Source organism: Papaver somniferum, chromosome 3 (genome assembly GCF_003573695.1).
Source record: "Papaver somniferum cultivar HN1 chromosome 3, ASM357369v1, whole genome shotgun sequence".
Lineage (NCBI taxonomy): Eukaryota > Viridiplantae > Streptophyta > Magnoliopsida > Ranunculales > Papaveraceae > Papaver > Papaver somniferum.
Genome location: NC_039360.1, coordinates 99,068,612 through 99,090,124, shown reverse-complemented (window position 1 = coordinate 99,090,124; position 21,513 = coordinate 99,068,612). Strand labels below are relative to the sequence as shown.

The following is a 21,513-nucleotide window of genomic DNA, read 5'->3' as shown; positions in this document are numbered from 1 at the left end:
CGGGACATATTCCCGAAAAATTTAGAAAAAATGAAAAATGAAATACAATCTAGAAATTGGACGGACAATTAAAAATATAAAACTTGTCCCATAAACAGTATTGGCGTATGGAAGAGTACATGATTAACGACACCTAAAACCTGATTATGACTTATAATAACTGTACATTGAAATTAAAATAAAAAATAAATTCTTGTAGGGTTACCAAATAAGTTTATGTGCCGGCCCTTACGATAAGGTAAAGGAGCACATGAAGATAATGAGGAGAAAGTCCACTTGGCAATGATCCTCAAAAACAGGTGGCCGAGAATCAAAGAAGAAATCAAAGCTACCTAATATAACCCAGCTGTCCTTGTCTCTTTGATTATTTTGTCGATTTTGGTCTACAAGTTGAGAGAACTCCATTTATCGAATTCCACGATCCTCCTAACTATAACGAACTTCTTCATTTTCCTAACCTCTATAACATCGCTGTCTTTTTGGACTCACTCTCACAACCCAAACAGAGTACCTTAGTTTAACAGCATTATTTCCAAGTTCAACTCTCACTAACTCACTCACTCTGTAGTACAATTATCTATCAATCATGAAGAACTCAAAATACCAATATTCTAAGTAAGTAGTGAGGTACTATTAAAAGGAGAAGAATAAGAAGTGACAGAGATAGAGTCAGAGGAGGTAGAGGTATGGGTATGGGTGCTCAAAGAACACCCCAAAAGAAAAAATCAACAACACTTGAATTCCTGTTTAGTTTGGATTCATCATACACAAACTATGGAGATAACACTATCAACAACAACCAATCATCTTCACAAGAACTTCTCTCAATCATTTCTTATTGCACAAACTTCATCTACACTTTCGTCGATCCATTAGAAACGGTATCTCAACAAGATTTCAAGAAGCTTAAGCTCACTCAGCTTCTATCTCTTCTAAAATCACCTGAAAACAACCTCTTGGAGGATGATGAGATTCAATCAGCACTTGTCTCTATGATATCTGCTAACCTGTTCAGACCACTCCCACCATGTCCAAATGCTTCAACCACACCAGTTGATTCACCTGATGATGAAGAACCCATGGCGGTTCCTGTACCTTCCTGGCCACACCTACAAGTTGTATATTGTATTCTTCTCCGACTAGTCATAAATGCTGACCCGAAAACTCTACGTAACCACATCGATCATTCGTTTCTTGTTAATTTACTCTTACTCTTTCAATCAGAGGATCCTAGAGAGCGCGAGACTTTGAAGAACGTGTACCATCGGATATACTCGAAATTCACATTTTACAGGTCAAATATGAGAAAATCAATGATAAACGTGTTCTTACACTATGTTTGTGAGATGGAAACTCAGTGTGGAGTCGGAGAATTGCTCGAAATATGGGGAAGTATCATTAACGGGTTCGCAGTTCCAATCAAGGAAGAGCACAAGTTGTTTTTGGTTAAGGTTCTTATTCCTCTTCACAAGCCCAAAGGCATCCAGACTTACCACAGGCAATTGGCATATTGTGTCTCTCAGTTCGTACAGAAGGAAACTGTTCTAGGTGGGATTGTTGTCAGGGGGATTCTAAAGTATTGGCCGGTCACTAATTGCCAAAAGGAGGTTTTGTTAATTGGACAATTGGAGGAATTGGTTGAAAATATCGATCCGGGTGAGTATAAGAAGTTGGCTAAGCCTTTATGCGCACAATTTGCGAAATGTCTGAACAGTTGCAACTCACAGGTAAAATCCTTAATTTCATATGCTGATCACTATTCTTAAACAACTAAATTTCCTAGTAGTCTTGGCTATAGTTTTCAGACATATTTGCTTTGTAGGTTGCAGAGCGAGCCCTGTACTTATGGAACAATGAGCAGTTTGTAAAAATGGTGACACTGGAAATGGAAGAGGTGTTTCCTGAAGTGGTGCAACGCATTGAAATGAACCTTAAGGGGCATTGGAGTAGGAGTATACGTCAACTCACAGAAAGCATAAAACCAATGCTGGAGGAAATGGACCCGATTATGTATTCTAAGTGCGTAAAAGAGACTGAACATAGAATAAACATGGCAGAGCAGGAAGAAATGAAGAGGAAGTTGAAGTGGGAAGAACTAGAAATGGCCGTCGCCAAGAAACAAAATCTTTGATAACCCCACTGTAATTTCAGTTGTAGATTTAAGTTAAACTGAGACTTAAAGTTACATTAATAACACAAAGAACCTGACTGCTTTACTTTAGCCTTTCAAGAATTTTTTTTCTTATCAGAAGGTCTTCATAGTTAGATAGCACGTCAACTCTGCTTGGTTTTCTTCCAACTGGTGAGTGAGGTCTTCATAGTTCATACGTGAATGCCAAATTCTGTATTATGTTCAGTAAATACTAAATACCCTTCAGTTAAGATATTTGTATCCTGGTAATCGAAACAATCTATATACAAGACAGACTGAATTTGGCATACACACAAGACTCGATCCAAATCAGCAAGAAAAATAAGCACGGAGGTGCTGGAGCGGAAATTGTCTACACTAAATTGCTCTATTTATAATTACAACGGTCAAAATGCAGCAACATCGCATGGCACCTTAAAGTAACCATCTGCCACGGCACTAACCATCTTCCAGGTAGAGAGGCGTAGTTAAAAAAATATCTTACAATCAAATCAAAAAGAGGTTGTACTAAAATACGAGCAAGAGAGTTTCATCTTACTATCATAAAATATCAGATCAACCAAGAAAATTTATCACTCATGAACAGATTTACTATTATATCACAACAGTGGAAGGTGAAAACACAGATAACTCCACTGACAGAAATGACAAGAGACAAATTATGACTTAAAAATAGTATAAAACAATACTCCTACTCTTTTCTTTTTTTTGACTAATGAATACAAAACAAGGGGGGAGAGGTCAAAAATGTTCCCCAAAGTGCTTGAAAAGCCGCACCCATGGAGTCCATATTGACCTCACAGATCAGCCTCAGCTTCTTCAGATCCACAACTTCTGACTGCTGATCAGTCAAGAACCACCATTTAAAAATAAAAACTGAAGAATCCGCAGTACTTCATATTCTGCTACGGGATCTCCACAATTTAATCCTTCGTTTTCATCTTAATATACTCTCCCAGGGCAACTACGACTCCCTCAACCTCATCCAAAAAAAAACCCACAATAGAAAACAACACCAGAGATCTCTCACACATATACAGCTCCAAACTGTTGACTGATGTCAACCACGACAAGATAAAACACAACATTTGATCAACACAGTTATACTAGATATTTTGACAATTTTTCCTTAACGGCAGGATCCAAAGCTGACATGCATTGTTCCCATGCTCCATCTCTTAGCATCTATACAATGATTCGTCCAAGTTTAGGTTACTTTTGTGCTCTATAAAATCAGTTGCGCAACTACAACTACAAACGTAAATGTATAGGCGAGGAAGCTAACCTGTTTATACCCATTCAACACTTGACAAACTTCGTCATGCAATTCCTCGCTCCTTATTTCCTGCCAGAAGTTTTTATCATCAGATTAAGAACTTTTTATTCGCACATAGTTGTTTAAAGTCAAATAATTTCATGCTTACGTGCCAACTTGCGATAGCTATGCACATGTACACAAGAGAACTCAATGCCCCTGAAGGATTTGCCCTAACCTGCAGAAGTTTGTAACTTTTATGAGATGAAGTTAATGATCTCAATTTAAAAACAGTAGGATAAGTTATAGGCATGTACCATTGCACATAGACCCCGGAAAGCATCCTCCTTCTCAACATCATCACGGATCCTGCCACAGTTCAGTTGCTTATGAAATATTCACGACAACAAAAGAAATTAACAAACAAAAAATGAAACCACGCTCCAGATTCCAAGTCTCTAAATCCGACCACGTCTACTATCTCCAGATTCTACACGGCTACACCATCAAAAGAGAATCTAATAAAAGCATAAAAGCGTTTACTAATAGACTATTGACACCACAATATTGATAGGAACAAACATATATGTGCGTGTAAGCTGTTTTGGACAATAATGTCAACAAACAGCAAATTATTCAGTGGCAGCAGAAGGTGGAAGAAGTTTATCCTACTTGGACAAAGCAGTACACCACGATTGCATGAAATGCTCCATATGAGGTGATACAAGATCGGGACAGACCCATGAGAGCCTTCCAAGAGTGATGGCACTATTTTCGACAAGTGACTTGTGGAGAGCCTGTTCAACATTACAAAGTCAAGTAAAAGATAATGGAAATTCCAGAGAAAGGGAAACTAGTGATGGCACAACCAGATCATCGAATACCTGTGCATTTTGCAGAATAGGGACTAGGCATGAGATAACTGTCATCACAACAGGAGAAACTTCTTGGCGAACCTGAAATTAAGTATTATCAACGTATGTCCATAAACCCCACCAAAATGGGTAAAATGGTTAATTTTCTGAAAGTGGTATATTGTTTATTACTTTCACTGGCATTGCATTCAGATACTAAAACTAGGAAAGCTATAGGAGAACAGTCGCACTAATATCTTACTGTCAGCTTCCATATAATCTCACAGTTTAAGAAATTGATATGAGAAAATTTATTGCATAACTAAGGCAAAAACACATTCTAATCAGGAAAGCAAGCAGGTTTAGCTTTCTCTGTCATTATAAAATGTCGAACTTATTACAAGGAGGATATGGTCTAATTTGGTTGGACCAAATGGTTAAATGATGAACTTACTTTGACTGCTAATTCTCCAATCGCCCAACATGCATTATTTGCCACTGATACAGTTTCTTTGAGCTCAGGGGTGCTCTGCAAACGCATGTACATATATGTCTTCAGATTCTGCCAAAAATAACTGAACTAGGTATACAGAATCATGAAAAATGAGTTTGCATACCAGTTGTTTAGCTGCAACAGTGAGAAATTCTGACAGAGAAGGATGCAAATGTGTAGGACAAACCTGGTCATAAATGATCATTAGGCATGAGACAGGTATAGACACTGGAATAATAGAAAATTGAAAAGGGAAATAACAAACTTGAAACTCACTCTTGCAAGATCTCCCAGAAGCGCGAGAGCACTTTGTCGGACATCTAAAGAACCATCCTGGCAGCACTGGAGAAGTAGTTCCCTTAAACTGCTTTGTGCAACCTATGAAGATTTTCATTGAAATGTATAAGCATACCTGGGTAGGTCAGTCTGAATCTTCCACAGAAGTGATTAGAAGACCCCCAACAGAGAGATAGTATCTAAACTGTAAGCAGTTGATCGATAAATCTAAGGTGTTTGAGCTATGGCACATCGAAATAAGAAGATCATGTTAAATTTGCACATTCACAAAATATAGCAGCAGCCGTTATTGCTACTAAAACAAAACTTTTGGAGATTTGTTAATTTCACCTTACTTATATATATATAGCAATTAAGCAAAAGCAATTAAGCCATTACATTTCTAACAACTGAATAAGTGACTACCATCCCAGAGCAAAATGACATAACATGGAGGAGGCAAACATATCAATAAGAAAAATTCAGATTAAGAAACTCTAAGAATAGAAAGTACCAAACTCTCTACTCCACTGCCAAGACCTTCTGCAAGCCCTGATAGAAGGTCCAAGGAGCAGACAACAAATTCCTTCTCATACTGAACTCCAGCCGAGACAGGATCAACCTGCAAGAGAAAAAAAATCATCAGGGTGAAAACTAACTGAAAACTTCTTTTGGTCAGGCTAAATGTGATACACACTTAAGTGAAGACAAACTTTTCAAAAATAGCATTACAACAGAGCTGGTTGCAAGACATCTGCATCACAACATGTGCCTAGTTAATCTAAGGGCACTCTGCTAGAATTATTTCTCCCTGTTCTAGATGCCTTTTCCACCAAAAAAAAACTTATGGCATGATGCAACTCTGAGCAGAAGCTACCAAAGACAGGGAAACATGCAAGGGCAAACTTTCAAATCTTGAAGCATCAACATGGTATAAGTACCCCATGCCACGGTGAACGACTTGGGTTATGATATTAATTGCAGCTTCCTGAGGACTGAAAGAAGAAACTGCATTTTCTTCTCATGTATCAAACTTCATAACAAATTAAATGGCATCAACAAGAGCAATTAAATTCATTGGTCATAAGCTTAGCGCAAGTAAATCTAGGCTGGTTAAGGAACATAGATGGTTAAACTACTGTTCCCAGTTTAACTGAGGAGGCTGAAAGAAAGTCTAAACTATGTTTGTTTTATCCTATCCAACTAGCTCATATTACACCGATCCAGATACTTAAAAGCTTACGCGACACAGTTAAGTATTTCAACAAACAGAGTAACAATGGAACAAACTTTCAAGATCAATAGAGGTGATACACCTTCGTAAAATCCACTAATAATGAGGGACAAGTCAAAGGTTATCTATCAATGAGATAGCAAACGTGAATTTCTATAAAGAGAAGAAAATGGAAGGAGTTGAGATACATTTGCCATCAGTTGGGTCTGGATGAGGCTTAAGCACCTCTGAAATACAGGTTCAGCAAACTGCGAAAATCCGGGACCTAATGCCTGAGACAGATAAAAAAGAGTTATTATTCTCTGTGATTTCTCAACATATACTAGTTGTCAACATCTTGGAAAAAGCTAGACAAATAATACCAGATGTTACCCAACGGAAATTTCTGAATAAAAACAGGATGCTGACATGTGTTTCAAACAAAGTGGTCCAAGCCTATTACTTTGTAAGGAAACAAGGATCTAAAGAGATTATATTTCTATTAACTATCAGTCTGAATGATATGCAAAAGATATCTGGTCAAAGTTTACTCCATAAACCATTAGCATACGCAAATCCCTTATCTTAACTGTTGCAAGCTCCCGGAATAGCATGAGCTTATAAGTTACAGCAGTATGTTTCATCTTTGGAAATTTCTAAAATGAAAACAGCATGCTGACATGCGTTTCAAACAAAGTGGTCCAAGCCTATTACTCTGTAGGAAAACAAGAATCTGAACAGATTATATTTAAATTAACAATCAGTCTGAATGATAAGCAAAAGATATCTGGTCAAAGTTTACTCCATAAACCATTGGTATACATAAATCCCTTATCTTAACTGTTTCAAGCTCCCGGAATAGCATAAGTTACAGCAATATGCTTCATCTTCAAAATCATTTCTAAGAACTTCAACTCGTAGTCCACATGCATATATGCTTATTGGTCTTTTCCTTCCCATTAGGTCACCAGACTGGCTTATTTTCCTTTGAATATAATAGAGTTTGCCTAATATGATACAATTGTTTACAGTACATGCCAAAGACAATGACCTGAACAATGAACCACGACAAGTAGAAGGGAAATTCAAACCTGTGCTATTGACGTAAAGCACTCAAGCAAAGGAAAAAGATCTTTATCTGAATTTGAGAGTTGCTGCCACTTTGAGATTAATGGAGGCATCAGAATCTCAAGACACCTGGGCTGCAAATATAAGGACAGAGACCACATAAATTTATAGATAAGTAGCTAATAACTATCCAGCTATACCAAATATGAGTACAAACACATTTAAACAACTTTCTGGTGTACTTCACAAAGAGAGTACCTGATTTAGCTCTTCCCCAACAGCATCTGCTAGAGTACCAATGGCATCATACACAATCCGGAGATTTCGCTTCTGTAAGAATACCACACAAATAGAATAACATCAAAATCATGTGCATGACATAACACTCTTGCTAGAAAATTTCCATTGCACAGAAATATTTGGAAGTTCGTTACTCAAACAAAAGTATTTCAATAAAAGCAATAGTCATCAAGAAACCTGATATCTCCCAAAGGCACACAAGAGGTGCTGCAGAATAATCTCCAAATGTGGACCCAACAACTCCGCAGACTCCTGAAGTTTACAAATGGTATAAGAACATGAAAAGGGCATGAGCAAGAAAGTAAGAATTGGGTACATTCACAGTAAAAACCTCTTCAAGTGTAGCAAAGGCTGAACAAGCAGCTTCTTGTACACGTTTGTTAGTATCTAATACTCTTCGCAGAAGTCCCATCAACACCTTCTCATATTGTTCATAACCTTTTTGATGGCTAACCCCCTGAATACCGTCAAGAAAATAATGGTCAACATCAAAGTTACACCATGTTTGCTTAGGTTTAGCAAAAAAAAAAATGGATTAGCATTTAAAGGTTAACAAATATGTGGATCACTCCTCTAACACTGAAAAGTGTAATGAGAATAAACTTGCTAAAACGAATAGCCGCTAGAAATACGTTGATTTGTGTACCTGAACAACAAACTTGCTATAACGAGACAGTGTCCAACAGGTGATGCTTCTTATAAGAGGAAATTTATCATCTAAAAGAGGGATGAGGAACGACACGATCTGCAAAATTCATATATCTGAACCGTGAGCAAGTTTACTGTTCTTCAATTCAAGTATAACTGAATACACACCATAAGAGGGCAGGGCTAATCAGATATATTTAAGTAGACACATGACCACAGCATTACCTCTGGCAGATGAGGGTAAAGACCATTGATGCAACCTTCAGCTATTGCTCCAAATGCCAAAACAGCAGCTTCTCTTTCCTTCCACACTTCATCGCCTCCATTGGCTAGCTTGGCCTGTGAAACACAGTGAAGAAAGATTTAGGAGGACTGGCTGCCTGCATAAGCAGACTTCCGGGTGTAACACATAAACAATCCTATAGGTAGATTGAGTGAAGATCGTGGTCAGCATTAAGTTTGCATGATTTTTAGTTAGTCTATCTCTGTGGATATAAAGATCTGCATCAAATTCAAAGCTACAGCATAGACATGCTGAGTTATTTCATCTGAATTAAAAAGAAAAAATAAACATAACTGCAATGATTACACTAATGCAATTAGTGTCAATTGATGATTACAGAGGACATATGCAACTATCAGCCATTCACATCTTCAACCTATTAGAAGGTTAAAGTGAAGGGGAATAGATGGGGAGGTTAATGGTGTAAATAAAGAACGGACACCTCTAACAAGCAGCATCCAAAATAACACAACACTGGAGCCAGAAATCGAGAAGTAGTATATGATCAGACTTACTTCACAAGAACTAACCAGTACCTGAACCAAGGGCATCAGTGTTGGGAGTAGATCGTCACCGTACACATTTGAGAGGATATCAAGAGCAGCTGCACTGCATTTCCTTAGATTCCAAACATTGACTATGTCGTCATCATCCTGTAACAGAAGAACTTTAAATAAACAAAGGACGAAAACTATAGCTGTATTTCTCTTAAAAGAAGGTAACAAAATTATTGTTAAATTTGGTAGAATCATAGAGACACTGATCCGATTGCTATAAGGTTGCAAGTTAAAATATTCAAGGAAGTAGTGGAAGTAAACAGAAACACAGTGACTGTTTCAGTCCGTACATCATCTTCTGCATTTTCTGATCCATGAAATCGTGATGCATGAAAACGTGGCTTCAGATCCTGCGATGCAAAATAAGTCAGCATTGCATTTTCAAGGACTTATAACTCCGGTAGCAATAATAAGTAAAATAAAAAGCAAGGCATCTTAGGAATTCTAATTTTGAACCTGATCTCTATCTGGGAAAGACTCGTCCTCCTGCAAGTAATCACCAAAATGTGAGTTAATCAAAGTCAATAGCACCACTGATTTCCTCAAGGATTTTGGGACCGAAAAATTTAAGAGAAGTTCACCTCAGCATCAACAAGTGACTCATCATCCTCAGCATAAACCATGTTCGACAGCAATAGCTACAATAAATTTGATAGGTAGAGAAAAGATGTAAAAACTATCCTTAGGTACTACAAGATATGGTCAAAAAAAAATGATGCAGGAAGGTGAACCATACTGGAATAAGACGCGGCAAGAACTCTACTAAGTTTTCAGGAGGTAACTGCGCTTCACAATATGCTGACCTGTCAATCAGGAAATCGTACGTTAAAAAGTAACCATGCCCTCAGTTAGCTGAAATCGCAGTTGAACTTATTTGCTTTTCACACTTCATCAATATGGATGACAGGAACATAATAAAATAAATATTTATTTGTGTTACAGATAGAAATAGAATACAGCAAGCCAACAACTTTTCTTTTTTTGTTAGAAAAGGAAATTTTATTGAGATGCAAAATTACACAATTATACTGATGAAAGGAGCGCAATCACCCAGCCATTCACCTGCACAATTATTTCGTCTACAATACTTGGCCACATTATCGGCCATGGAATTAAAATTTCTACTAATGTAAGCAGGAATCTAAATCTTGTGTCTTGCTATAATACATGCATCTGACAAACGATGGTTGTTAATATGACATGCCATTATAAAATATAGAAGCATATTTTGTCTGCCATTGGTACTGAATTGGAACTTCGACCTAATTTTACTGATAGTTTCGGGTGAAAGCACAAGAACGGAAACATCATTCACATAATTGAACTAAATCTAATTAAAAGAGAAGAAGTAGAAGAAGAAAAAAAGGGCATTAAAACTTCCCAACAAGCATATCAAGGAAGATGTCTAGAAAAATCAAGATCAGCACCCACTACTGCAGAACCAGCAATACGATGTAGCATTGCACCAACATTTCTTAGAAAAATATTGAACTTCCAAGTTCCAACCAGCCAATACAGTACAGAAGTATTCAACAGTACAACTTAACATACCAACTTATGAAGCAAGTTTCGTAATTTACCAAAATTCACAAGCTTCAAGACACACTTCATCGTCTGTGTCCTTGTTAGCCAGCAACATATATTCACCAATATTTCGCAGATGAGGCTGCAGCATAATTGTTAAAGATTACGTAAGAGCAACGTCAAAAGATGCCAACAAAACATAAACAAAAAGAGTCAGCAATCATATACGCCTTGATTTTAAGTTTTGTTTTGGAATAGCTGGACAATAAAAAATGGTAACATGTGATATGAAATTATTTTTCATCACATGTAATATAAACCTATACAATAACGTGGGATGACCAAATTGAAGATATTAGATAACAATTTCACAGAACAGAGATACCCACCTCCAAGAAAGACGGACGAACTTCAATAATCTGAACAAAGGCAGAACAAACCTGTCCGTCACAAGCACAAAAGATAAATAGTTAACGACAAAGGTAAGAATATAACCAGGCATGAGTAGTATAGAAAATAAAAGAACTTCAGCAGACATTACGATCCGCACCACAAGCAGAGATGTCGCTCCCCAATCACTAAAGAAATAACGTGATAGCTTAAACGAACTTCAAAAAAATTAATACAAATTAATTATGCCTATTTATAATAATATATTAATATATAATATAAGGCGGTTGGTTTTGCATTTTCCATCATCAGTTGAAATTAACTAATGACTCTATCCATCTCATCACCCAATGCAACAGCTTTTTAACATCCGAGCAACAGTTAAAATTAGTCTAATAACTATCTGTCAGATTATCTGATGCATGTAGTTTAGACGGTGTTGCATGTACCTAATGGTATGAGTTTGCACATATCCACAGATCCTTTTATCCAAATGTAAGCGCAAAAAACGCACAACCCACTACCATATTTGAAGATATAATTTTGAAAAACAAGGATTTAATTAATTTCTACCAGATTTTATGCAATGAGGCTGCAATTGCCATGGACAATGGATTACTACAAGTGGGAGAAGGGGGGGAACCTCTTGACTTACCAATTTTCGCACCTCTGCAGTAGGATCAGTAGCAAGAACAAACAAGCCCTGGAGAAATTGATCCATAGATCGAACCAAAACCTAGGAGGGAAAAGAAAAGAAGAAAAAAACATAATCTTGGTGCCTCCATATATGAAAGGTTCTTAATCCAAATGAAAAGGATAATTGCTAGATACTTACTGTTGGCATCAACATGATGGACTGATTAACAGCACCCAAGGAAAGCTTTCTGAGTGAAGCATGTGATGATTGGAAGAACTGGTACGGAAGGAAAGATAATTAGATAAAATCTTAAGCACACTAATAGAACAACCTCCAGATCAACAGGAATGTCACATTGGGAGAAGTCAGTGAATTTATAATGTATATACGCTTTATTTACCTGGAATAATCTGGGAAGGAATACATTGATAGGACGTTCGGCTAATCCAGGTACATCTACATCAAGCTCTTGCGGAATATCTTCACAAATCTATGGTACACCACACATCATCATATTGGTAATCTAATAAATAAATCTGATGCATGAAAACATTTAAAAAATTCTGAACAACAACTTCAATGGTAAATCAACCCAATGGCAACTATATTTACAAGTTGCACATACCTTGGATAAAGCATCCATTGCACCTTCCATGTGATTTAACTCCTTACTGTCCAAGCAATGTAGAAGAGCTTGCAAGAGTTCGGGCCAGCCAGGTACTCCTCCTTGTTGAATGATAACACTGATAACTGTCCCAACAGTAGATCTGATGTGCCTATCTGATGCCCCTAAGCAGGGTAACAATTCTGACTTTATATACTGCTGATATGATGGGGTCAAGGATTTGAAAGCAGTTCTCAGATTATTTTTCAGAAGCAAACCAGCTGCCTGCCGTATTTCTACAAGTGTGCCCTGTTTGAGAAGCAAAAGGCAATGTTCACGCCAAAAGCAAATAACCATTTAAGTTAACAAGAAACACGATGTCTCCTGAAACAAGAAAATGAGAATTTTCTCACTTAAGATACTGTTAACTCAAAACAGCATTAGGCCGACATCGAGATGTCATAATTAATGCAATTCAACTAGAAGAAAGAACTCACACTTCAGTACTTATTTCTACACAAGTAAATTACTATTGAAACGTGTCAATCTCCAAAAACTAGGCAATGTTGGAGAAAAAGGAGCTGGGCAACAGATTATCTCATCAGTGCCATAAAAGCAGAACCTATAAAGTTCAGTTTACTACAAACGAGAATTCACTCTAGCATACATGCTCAATAATGAATACAGAAGTACATTAGAATAAGTGAATAACCAGTCATATATTAGGTTCCATCAACTGCATAGAGCTTAAAGATACTACTTACTTCTCTGTGTATTGGGTGTAAGAACCCTAACTACAATTTACTCCATATACACAGGTAACAAATTCAAATGTTATGCCAACTAAATAATTCTCAAATAATTCATAGTGCCATCACTTCAAACAATGTAAAACCAATCTAACACATACAAATAAGTAACAAATGTCTGAGTATAGAACACCCAAACAATCACTTAACAGCAACAACAACAAAAAAAAATGATCAAAACATCCAAATCCCTATCCTATTCCCCCAATATAAACTAAACCTATAAAAATGAATTCCAATCCAATCTTCACAGATATCAAAACTAAAACCTAATCAAAACAAAAGCCTCTAGAAACTAATCAAACTGAAAATACCTAGTTATCAGTAATAAAAAAGAAAAAAGTACCTCAGCACGAGCGAGAATGAAAGTGAGATAGTTATTGAAATCAGGGAATTGACTACAGTGTTGAAGTTGTTGGCAAATCCTAGTTTTATCAGAAGTAGGAGATATATGTTGTTCAAGTAGAGCGCAGATCTCTCTTAAACCTTCTTCTTGTGGTTGCCATAACCCAGATGTTGCCGCAGCCATATCTACTACTGATATCAAGGTTTTTGAGACTATGAGCGATTCTCAGAAGAATCAAAACTCAATAAGAATGGAAGAAAGAAATCTCTACTCAGAGATTGTTAGAGAGAGAGAGTAGAGTAGAGAAATAATGGAGAGATTATTATTACGAATGAATTTATGAGAATAAGTTTTTTTTTCTTTTATGGAATTTGGGTTTGGGTTTTGATTTTTAATTTATATTTTTGATTTTTTTTTATTATTTATTAATAATAGAGAAGAAAGAGACGGAGCTTTGTAACCTAGTTTGTGGTGGGTTATTATCACCCACTGTAAGAGTAACTTCACCTATTTGTAAGTTACCCCATATCAGTTTTGAGATATGGGTTATAGCAGATTTGTAAAATTCGACTCGGTTATATGAACGGACCCGGCACAAATCCGAGTCACCTTTGGTTTTGTTTTCTAGAAAATGGTAACAGGCTTCTTCTTCTTTATAGTATATATCTGTCTAGCTTTTGCAGCTCTCGTCCATTGAAATTTTAAGAAACACTGCAAGTTCGAATTCCCGATTTTTTTTTCAATTTCTCAATCGTCGTTCGGAAAGTGCTGATCAAACTTCTGGGTGGCATCTCTCGTTGAACACTGGTAAACAAAAATCCTAAATTTAGGTTTGATATGTTCTTGCTATTCCGTTTCTATGTCTGTTCTCAATTAAGATGAATAGTGGAAGGAAATTGTAGTATTTGATTGAGTAATTTTATGTTTAGAACATACTCAGTAAACAAAAGGTTAAAAAATTAGGGAATTTGAGCTGGTATAATTGTGTAGTGTGTTGAATCTAGGGCTTAGCTGCATTGGTTTACCTATAAACTTTAACTTATTTTCTTATCCTATCACGTTTGTTTTGATCACTATGTTTTCTATGTTTCCTCTGTGCTGCATTTAGGTGATATATAGCAATCTCTTGAAAAGTTAAGTTTCTTGTTGATTTGAATTTCCTTGCTTTACTTGACTGTAGAAAGTGAGAATCATCACATAATTTGAGGTAGCCAAAAGAAATGTGGCCAAGCTTACGATGAGATAGTCCTTTAGATGAATTTTCGAAGTTATCACTAGTTAAAGACAAGAAGAAATAGGCACAAATAGTTGGTGGAAATCTCTTTCAGGCAAGAGGAACCTCATGACATGTTATTAGCAGTTTCGAGATTTGCCTTAGAGTGATTATATTGTGTACATATTATTACTCGTGCGCATGGTCTAAGCTAAATTCTGTTCTCTGATTTGGTTTGTGAACTTTATCTTTACATGAATATCATTAGCTGTCAGGTTGTCTCTGATTAGTTTAGGTTCTTGTTTGTTCTTTCTCTTTACTTATTAGTTGTCTCTGATTGTTGGTAACATATTTTTCTTGTTAAACTGATCAATGGCGAAAACAATAGGTGAATAGAAGATGGAGGCAGAAGTAATAGAATCAAATATATTGTTGCCTCAGCATCTCAGTTTCAAGAGGGTCCAGGTATCGGAGAAATACCCAAAAGGCCAAGCAAGAGGGAGGCACTGGAAACATTTGAAGCAAATCTTGCAGGGCGAAAACTACCAAACTTGCTCTCCAGACGACCCAACTTGTGAGCAATTCACGACTCAGTTACAGGATTTATATGTATAGATTTCGCAAAGTTGCTTTGTTGTATTTGATATCAGTTTACGCTCCATATCTTGATCTTTTGCACTCCAACAAACATTCTGTATGATCAGGAAAAATGCATGGTTTTGGTGCCTGTGTATTACTAAGAGTATCAGGATGTAATAACCAAAATTCCCATCAGCTCAAATTAGTTTAAATATGTAAAAGCTAAACTTTATTTTGATTTTCTTCTGTCTCAGATGTCAATATTGAGACGCCACCTTCGAAGTATCCTTCAAAGAAATTTTGCGACATTACAGGGTGTGAGGTACAATTTTTCATATTATTTGGAAAGCACTATCATTCTTCTGTATGTTTCACCTCTGAACATATGCATCCTATATAGCATCATCTGATATTTAATTGTAAGCTTTGCAGCTTAATTGTTTGATCAAAAGCTAGAGAAACGTTATGTGGTTTCGTTTTAGTTAATATATTTGTTTGCCATCATTACATTGTGAAAGTTGCTTCATTTCCTCCCTGCAGGCACGTTACATAGATCCAAGGACAAATCTTCGTTATGCAAATACTGAGGTCTTCAAGGGTATAAGAATGCTGCCGAACGAATATGTTCAGAGATATCTGACTCTCAGAAATGCTGCAGTTGTCTTGAAGTAACTTGGAACTTAGAACGTGGTTTCCATCGGAGAAAATTTGAGAATCCATTGTATCTTCGGGTTAATTTATTAATGTAGAGACCACAGCCTTTTTTAATTTCTGATAACTGTGTACTGGACCTACTGGTCATGATCAATTAAAGCTTTTTCTGGTCATCCACTGATGTCTGTATGAAATGATACCCACTGAAGAGTATATACACTACCGATCGTGAATTTTCCCGCAGAAAAGAAAAGAAGCAGTGTAGGTCACCTAAAATTTGTTCCATCTCCAACTGTAAGGATTTTCACTACTTGGAATGTTTGTGGAACTCCCGCAACCCCCTCCTTCAATGATTGGAAGTGGAGCACGGGTGAGGCGTGATGATACACATAAAAAAAGGGTGAATCTGATTTCCTTTCCTCACAGATCAGCACAAGTGTGGGGAAGTTTGTCATTTTCCTTTTTTGACACTCACTTAAGCAGTATTGTAACGGGGTTGTTTGGTAACCATTATTTTAATTGATTATCAGTCAATAATCCATTATGCAGATTATAATGGATTCTATATGTGTTTGGTAACCATTATAATAATTGATTATTTTAATCATAAAAAATCCATTATTTCCATAAACAGAAAAAAGTTGTTTAGAAAATTTATTATAATCAATTATTTTTTCCAACAAACTCAAGTTGAATTTTTTCTAAAATATCAAGAGAGAGACATAAAAACCACATAGGACTAAAAAAAAATTCTAGATCAATGTTCTTTCCTGTCTTTTTGAGATCATCACTCTAATATAATCAATTATTTGAAAAATGTGTTTGAAAAAATTTATTTTAAAAATACTTATATCAAAATCATTTATCAACTATCTATAATCATAAATAGATAATCATAAATTTTACCAAACAAGACCAACGTGATTGAGTAAATCAGACGAAGGACATTAACCAACACCGGAACCATAGCCCAGAACATTGAAAAACAAAGTGTTGTGGCAAGGGGTGGCTACCATCCATACCCTAGAGCTGTATTGTTAATCCTCAATTTATGAGTTCAAAATAGTAGTAAAATATTGCAATATTGCGCCATCAGTCCCGAGTAATGGAGTACATACAATTCCAGTATCGTTTGTATCAAAACGCAGAATAACTTCTATTCAGTTTTACAGTAGGGTATTGGAGCACCAGAGCCTTGACAAAACAGCCACCCACCTTTAAACATCCAACAAAAAATTTACTCAATTGAAACGATACAAAAATTTTATTCTATTACAGAGAATAGGGTTGATATCCCCAAAAGAACAATGAACACTCCAAATATCTCAGTGGAACTACAAACTGGAGGCTAGTAAGCAACTAATCTTCAAGGGTACACAAATCTAATCTCGCGCTACAGAGTCAGCCTCCAGGTGGATGTGATTAGAATTACCTACAATGCAACAGAAACTTTTGAGAGTAAATATCTTGTGCACATTATCACAATAACAATAAATCAGAAGAAGAACGTATTTATATTGTTCTAGCTAGATAGAAGCAACTTATTTAGTAATGCAAGTCCAAGGATTCTTGACCAGCTCAAATGTTGGCCATAGATTTGAGCAAGGAACATCACTGGCCCCTTGATGGTTGCTAAATCATAGGCCAAACTTTTAGCTGCTCAAGAATCTAGTCACGAAATTTGGGGTATTTAACATTTTCCTAACAACCTCCATATAGGAGTGCCAGCGTCGACTCCAGACTAGTTGTAAGAAGCCAAAATTAACAAAGAAAAAAAATCGAGCTCAGGGCTCCACAGCAGCCCAACATGAGTAATAAAACCATTTGCATCTTACAAGGCCATGAAAGTCTACCGAAATCCGAGACCAGGATCCTGATCAGTAAGCTAAGTGTTTTCATGATCCAAGTGTAAACTGATTGAGCAGAAGCTGCAGAATTTAAACATATCTTGCAACGACATGACATATGATCAAACTAAAATGGGGTTGACCATATTGAATCACACCATTGCGGTGATCTTGTTTTACTCACTACCATACAAGTCGGTTCAACAAAAGCAGACTAGGCAACGCAGTGGCAGAGCCACATATTGTCTTGGGGTAGCCATGGCCACCCCAACATTTTGAAAATCCTATACTATTTGTACCTGAATTTAGTCCTTAGTTTCTAGGCTAGAGATTGTGTTGTCCCCCAAAGATTATACTAAGTGATGATCGACCGTCCAAATGTCAAAGTAGCATATTAGAAATTTTAAAACTTCCTTGAATCTAGCATCTATCAATTAGCTTATATTCTGAACTTAGTTGAATTAGGATCCTATAGTTCACTGTGTCGGTCCTCTTGGCCTTGTATGCATAAACATTTTCGGTTGTGCGTATTGTCAATTCCCAAATACAAATTAGACCAAAAATATACCTAAACCAAATTATATAAACTTACAAATAAATCATCTTCTACTATGGATATTACCCGTTCCCGTCTTCACAATAAAATGAATGATAATTTACTGAATGTTTCTACTTACTTATGCATATAGAAAAATAAATTGCGGAAATATGTAGCTTAGATATAATGATAGATGATTTTCAGATTTTAAAAGAGCAACAAATTTATTATACTCCGGGGATGCACATCTTTGTCTTCTTAATTTTGATTAGTATTATTAATTAAAAAATTTCAACGAATCCAATTTTCTAGTTCTTAGTTTGATTTGTTTTCCGCATATGTTGTTATAATAAGCTGATTTATATTCGCCTCTCCAACATTTAAATCCTGGCTCCGCCGTTGAGGCAACGGCACTAGAACTATTGTAAATCAAGCAAAACCAATAGTCACAAGAAGGGAAAGAAGGCTCTCACAACATCTGTATCCATAACTACAAAATTTGTGAATAATTTGGGAACTAGAAAAATACCTTGCACACAAGCTTAAACCTTGTATTCATCTACATGAATCCACTTTGTAGATGACCATTTGTTACCTGAAATCACTGGGCAACCACCTGGAAAAAAATTGGAATGAGATATTAACTCTGCATATTTGGTAGGACATTTTTCTCCTCGTGTTTGTAGTTGAACATGTTTGTGTAATGGAATTTAGTGTACTCTTCAGTAGCTTAGGACATAGAATCCACAACAGTAAGCTGATTTTTCTAACACTAAAAGGAATAGAAGAACACATACCATGCAAACTCGATGGATCTAGAGAGGCATCAGGTCTCATGCTCCAGAACAGCAATGCATCTCCCATTCTTGGTTTAACAGAGAGACCCTTCTTTCCACACTCAGATAATTCATTCCACCATGGTACTGAACTGATGTTTCCTTTTGCAGCTGGAAATACTGTTTCACCTCCTTCTTCTACATCTGAGCTGTAAATGTAAACAAATAAAAAGGAAGAACATTTCAGTCTGTGACGTGCCACACAGAAGAAGAAAAAAAGCATTTAGTAAAAGAAGTGCATGAAGAGAGTAGGACTCTTACAGATACATAAGAACAGTAGCTATCCGCTGACCCCCATTCTTTGTGTTGAAAGCATCGAGAAAGTAGTCATAGTGAGGTTCATATTTCTGACCGACTTCATAGTGAAGAATTTGAAGTCCCTCTCCATGAGCTGTAAAATTTAAGGTTCGGATTGGATACATAAACAAAAGCATACCAAGAAAACAACGTATGTACCTCGCATGCAACATTCACACTGTTCAGATATATTTGTAAATGTATACTCTATCGTGTCATCCTCCAGGTCACATTACGCAATTTAAACCACGCTCAAAGCCTCAAACTATGAAAGACACTACATTTAAAAAGGTAAGACACAAATACGAACAGCTAGTTACCACTGAAGTATTAAATGTTTGGCATAAGTGAGATATAACTGCATACTTTCTGGTATAAATGTGAAATCTGCGATCCTTTTTTCTATGCTTCTGATAATCTTATCCTGCCCTCTCTTAAGGAAAGTCCCAGAGCTTGTACGCACCCTACAAAAACCAAGTGCATGCTAAGTACCTTGACTCTTATTGTTGTTAAACAACACTGTATCTGAGACAGTAAGTGCAACTGATCAGTTAATTGAAACAAGAACATGAAAGAAGTCAAACCACCTCCTCACTATAACCTCTTTTATTTTCAGAACTAAGTACAAAAAAAGATACACATGGGAACACTTTCCATAGTTCTGTATAAAATTAAAAATACAACGTGAGACATGGGTAGTACAAACCTGCTGTCTTTACTTTTACCAGTTTCGCTATCAACCACAGTTGACTTTTCCATGTGAGGTTTGGCAAGATCAATCAAATAATTGCATTCCTCCTCAGACTGCTCAAGAAACACCAAAGTCAAACTGTTATACCAATTACCTCATGATTTGCCCCTGAATAAAAAACACTATATCTTTCATGGATGTTGGAATACCCAGCGTGTACAATTTAAGGAGGCTTAAGACATAGATTGCACGTTTACGGTCGTTTTCTATTACCCAGTTACAGCTACACGTTGCTTGCTGATTTGTGAGGCGTGTTTAAAGTTTGCTGCAGGAGGCAATAACATGCTAAGTTTTAACATATAAAAGCATAGCGCATAAGAGTTTAACTGATATCCACCCATGCTGCCTTTCAACTCTCACTTTTATCACTAGGATATTGCTTTTGGTATGTGGTAGTAACTCAAATCAATGGGAGACTCGGATTTAAACTTTAAAATTAAAAGCCAACAAAGATTCGAAAAGCTGCCAGCATGGGCAGTAGTTCTTATCATCCGATAAGTGCGAGCCAGCCTCGTGAGTAAGTAACCAAGATAGTAATGAGTACTTTCCATTCATGAAAAGGACCATCTTTAATTCCATCATATACATAACAAAATTTATGCTATAATTGCAAGTTGCGACTTACTAAATGTGACATGATCACAAGAAGTCTGCAATGCCCAATGACATAAGATGGCAATAAGAACCCTTCTACATCATAAACTAAATCAAACCCCTATTTTACAAGCTCAAATCAAGTCATCAAATGCGGATCTTTAGAGCATCAACTATATCTTACTCCACAATGACCACATAAGTGAAAAACAACACAAAAATCATTTCAAAATTTCATTAAACAAAATTTTCATAAAACATGAACTCACCAAGAAATTGTGGTACACATAAGCTCTAGGCTCCCATGAAATAACTTCCATCCATTGGTCTCGCCTTTCCCCTAATCCATCGCCAGTTCTACAGAAAAAACAATATAATCAGATCAAAAAATTTAAATTTCCAAGAAAAGACATTGAAAACCGAAATTAGGGCTTTTTTTAGAGCTAACATTGTTTACCTCTTCGGTACAGTATTGTGAGCAACAGAACTAAGATCATTATCTTTAGACATTTCACTATTGTGTGCAGGCAGTGAAAGAATTCCAAGAGCTAACATCATCAATATAACGAATGAAAGCATTAAAAGCATAGCTAATACAAGTGTAAATGTAGATGATCTTCTATTCGAAGAACGAGATGAATATCTCATTCCTTTTGCCATTGTTGCACTGAAACAATGATCTCCTCCCAAAAGAAAAACCCTAAATCCAAGTCAAAATGAAAATTTCAGATCTGTTATATTTTTCTGTGTTCTGATTTTTCAGAAATGTCTTTCTTATTACAGTTGGATATGGAC

At 36.4% G+C, this 21,513-nt stretch overlaps 4 protein-coding genes across 4 annotated transcripts; 2 read left to right on the top strand and 2 right to left on the bottom strand.

Moving 5' to 3' along the window:
* The first annotated feature begins 467 nt into the window (after positions 1-467).
* Positions 468-2,441, top strand: LOC113356945 (serine/threonine protein phosphatase 2A 57 kDa regulatory subunit B' beta isoform-like). The gene is made up of 2 exons (XM_026600182.1): positions 468-1,727; positions 1,823-2,441. The coding sequence occupies exons 1-2, from the start codon at positions 687-689 to the stop codon at positions 2,129-2,131; spliced, it is 1,350 nt and encodes a 449-aa protein (XP_026455967.1). The 5' UTR covers positions 468-686; the 3' UTR covers positions 2,132-2,441.
* A 224-nt stretch (positions 2,442-2,665) lies between these two features.
* LOC113356944 (transportin-1-like) lies at positions 2,666-13,764 on the bottom strand. The gene is made up of 29 exons (XM_026600181.1): positions 13,410-13,764; positions 12,276-12,563; positions 12,051-12,140; positions 11,849-11,926; positions 11,669-11,749; positions 11,013-11,063; positions 10,680-10,765; positions 9,836-9,902; positions 9,681-9,737; positions 9,556-9,585; positions 9,390-9,449; positions 9,079-9,195; positions 8,485-8,598; positions 8,258-8,356; positions 7,943-8,068; positions 7,789-7,863; positions 7,570-7,641; positions 7,335-7,445; positions 6,453-6,536; positions 5,545-5,652; positions 5,031-5,132; positions 4,879-4,941; positions 4,716-4,790; positions 4,292-4,363; positions 4,080-4,204; positions 3,725-3,776; positions 3,577-3,645; positions 3,438-3,497; positions 2,666-3,337 (listed from the first exon to the last, which is right to left on the bottom strand). The coding sequence occupies exons 1-29, from the start codon at positions 13,590-13,592 to the stop codon at positions 3,254-3,256; spliced, it is 2,679 nt and encodes an 892-aa protein (XP_026455966.1). The 5' UTR covers positions 13,593-13,764; the 3' UTR covers positions 2,666-3,253.
* Positions 13,765-14,056: 292 nt separating this feature from the next.
* Positions 14,057-16,032, top strand: LOC113361512 (chromatin-remodeling complex subunit ies6-like). The gene is made up of 4 exons (XM_026604738.1): positions 14,057-14,216; positions 15,011-15,196; positions 15,456-15,523; positions 15,742-16,032. Exons 2-4 carry the CDS (start codon positions 15,022-15,024, stop codon positions 15,871-15,873), a joined length of 375 nt encoding a protein of 124 aa, XP_026460523.1. The 5' UTR covers positions 14,057-14,216; positions 15,011-15,021; the 3' UTR covers positions 15,874-16,032.
* Positions 16,033-16,896: 864 nt separating this feature from the next.
* Positions 16,897-21,513, bottom strand: LOC113356943 (probable prolyl 4-hydroxylase 3). Its single transcript, XM_026600180.1, has 8 exons — positions 21,176-21,513; positions 20,988-21,075; positions 20,080-20,177; positions 19,740-19,837; positions 19,338-19,467; positions 19,038-19,225; positions 18,770-18,856; positions 16,897-17,287 (listed from the first exon to the last, which is right to left on the bottom strand). The coding sequence occupies exons 1-7, from the start codon at positions 21,376-21,378 to the stop codon at positions 18,783-18,785; spliced, it is 879 nt and encodes a 292-aa protein (XP_026455965.1). The 5' UTR covers positions 21,379-21,513; the 3' UTR covers positions 16,897-17,287; positions 18,770-18,782.

Excerpts from the sequence above, each read along its gene's own strand:
- LOC113356945 (XM_026600182.1), top strand. The coding sequence starts at position 687 with ATGGGTATGGGTGCTCAAAGAACACCCCAAAAGAAAAAATCAACAACA. Across the intron at positions 1,728-1,822 it reads TGAACAGTTGCAACTCACAG|GTTGCAGAGCGAGCCCTGTA; the intron begins GTAAAATCCTTA and ends TTTGCTTTGTAG.
- LOC113356944 (XM_026600181.1), bottom strand. The coding sequence starts at position 13,592 with ATGGCTGCGGCAACATCTGGGTTATGGCAACCACAAGAAGAAGGTTTA. Across the intron at positions 9,196-9,389 it reads CAGAAAATGCAGAAGATGAT|GATGATGACGACATAGTCAA; the intron begins GTACGGACTGAA and ends CTTCTGTTACAG. Across the intron at positions 4,364-4,715 it reads TTGGAGAATTAGCAGTCAAA|GTTCGCCAAGAAGTTTCTCC; the intron begins GTAAGTTCATCA and ends ACTTAATTTCAG.
- LOC113361512 (XM_026604738.1), top strand. The coding sequence starts at position 15,022 with ATGGAGGCAGAAGTAATAGAATCAAATATATTGTTGCCTCAGCATCTC. Across the intron at positions 15,197-15,455 it reads CTCTCCAGACGACCCAACTT|ATGTCAATATTGAGACGCCA; the intron begins GTGAGCAATTCA and ends CTTCTGTCTCAG. Across the intron at positions 15,524-15,741 it reads GCGACATTACAGGGTGTGAG|GCACGTTACATAGATCCAAG; the intron begins GTACAATTTTTC and ends TCCTCCCTGCAG.
- LOC113356943 (XM_026600180.1), bottom strand. The coding sequence starts at position 21,378 with ATGGCAAAAGGAATGAGATATTCATCTCGTTCTTCGAATAGAAGATCA. Across the intron at positions 20,178-20,987 it reads ATGTGTACCACAATTTCTTG|TCTGAGGAGGAATGCAATTA; the intron begins GTGAGTTCATGT and ends TTTCTTGAGCAG. Across the intron at positions 18,857-19,037 it reads AGATCCATCGAGTTTGCATG|GTGGTTGCCCAGTGATTTCA; the intron begins GTATGTGTTCTT and ends ATTTTTTTCCAG.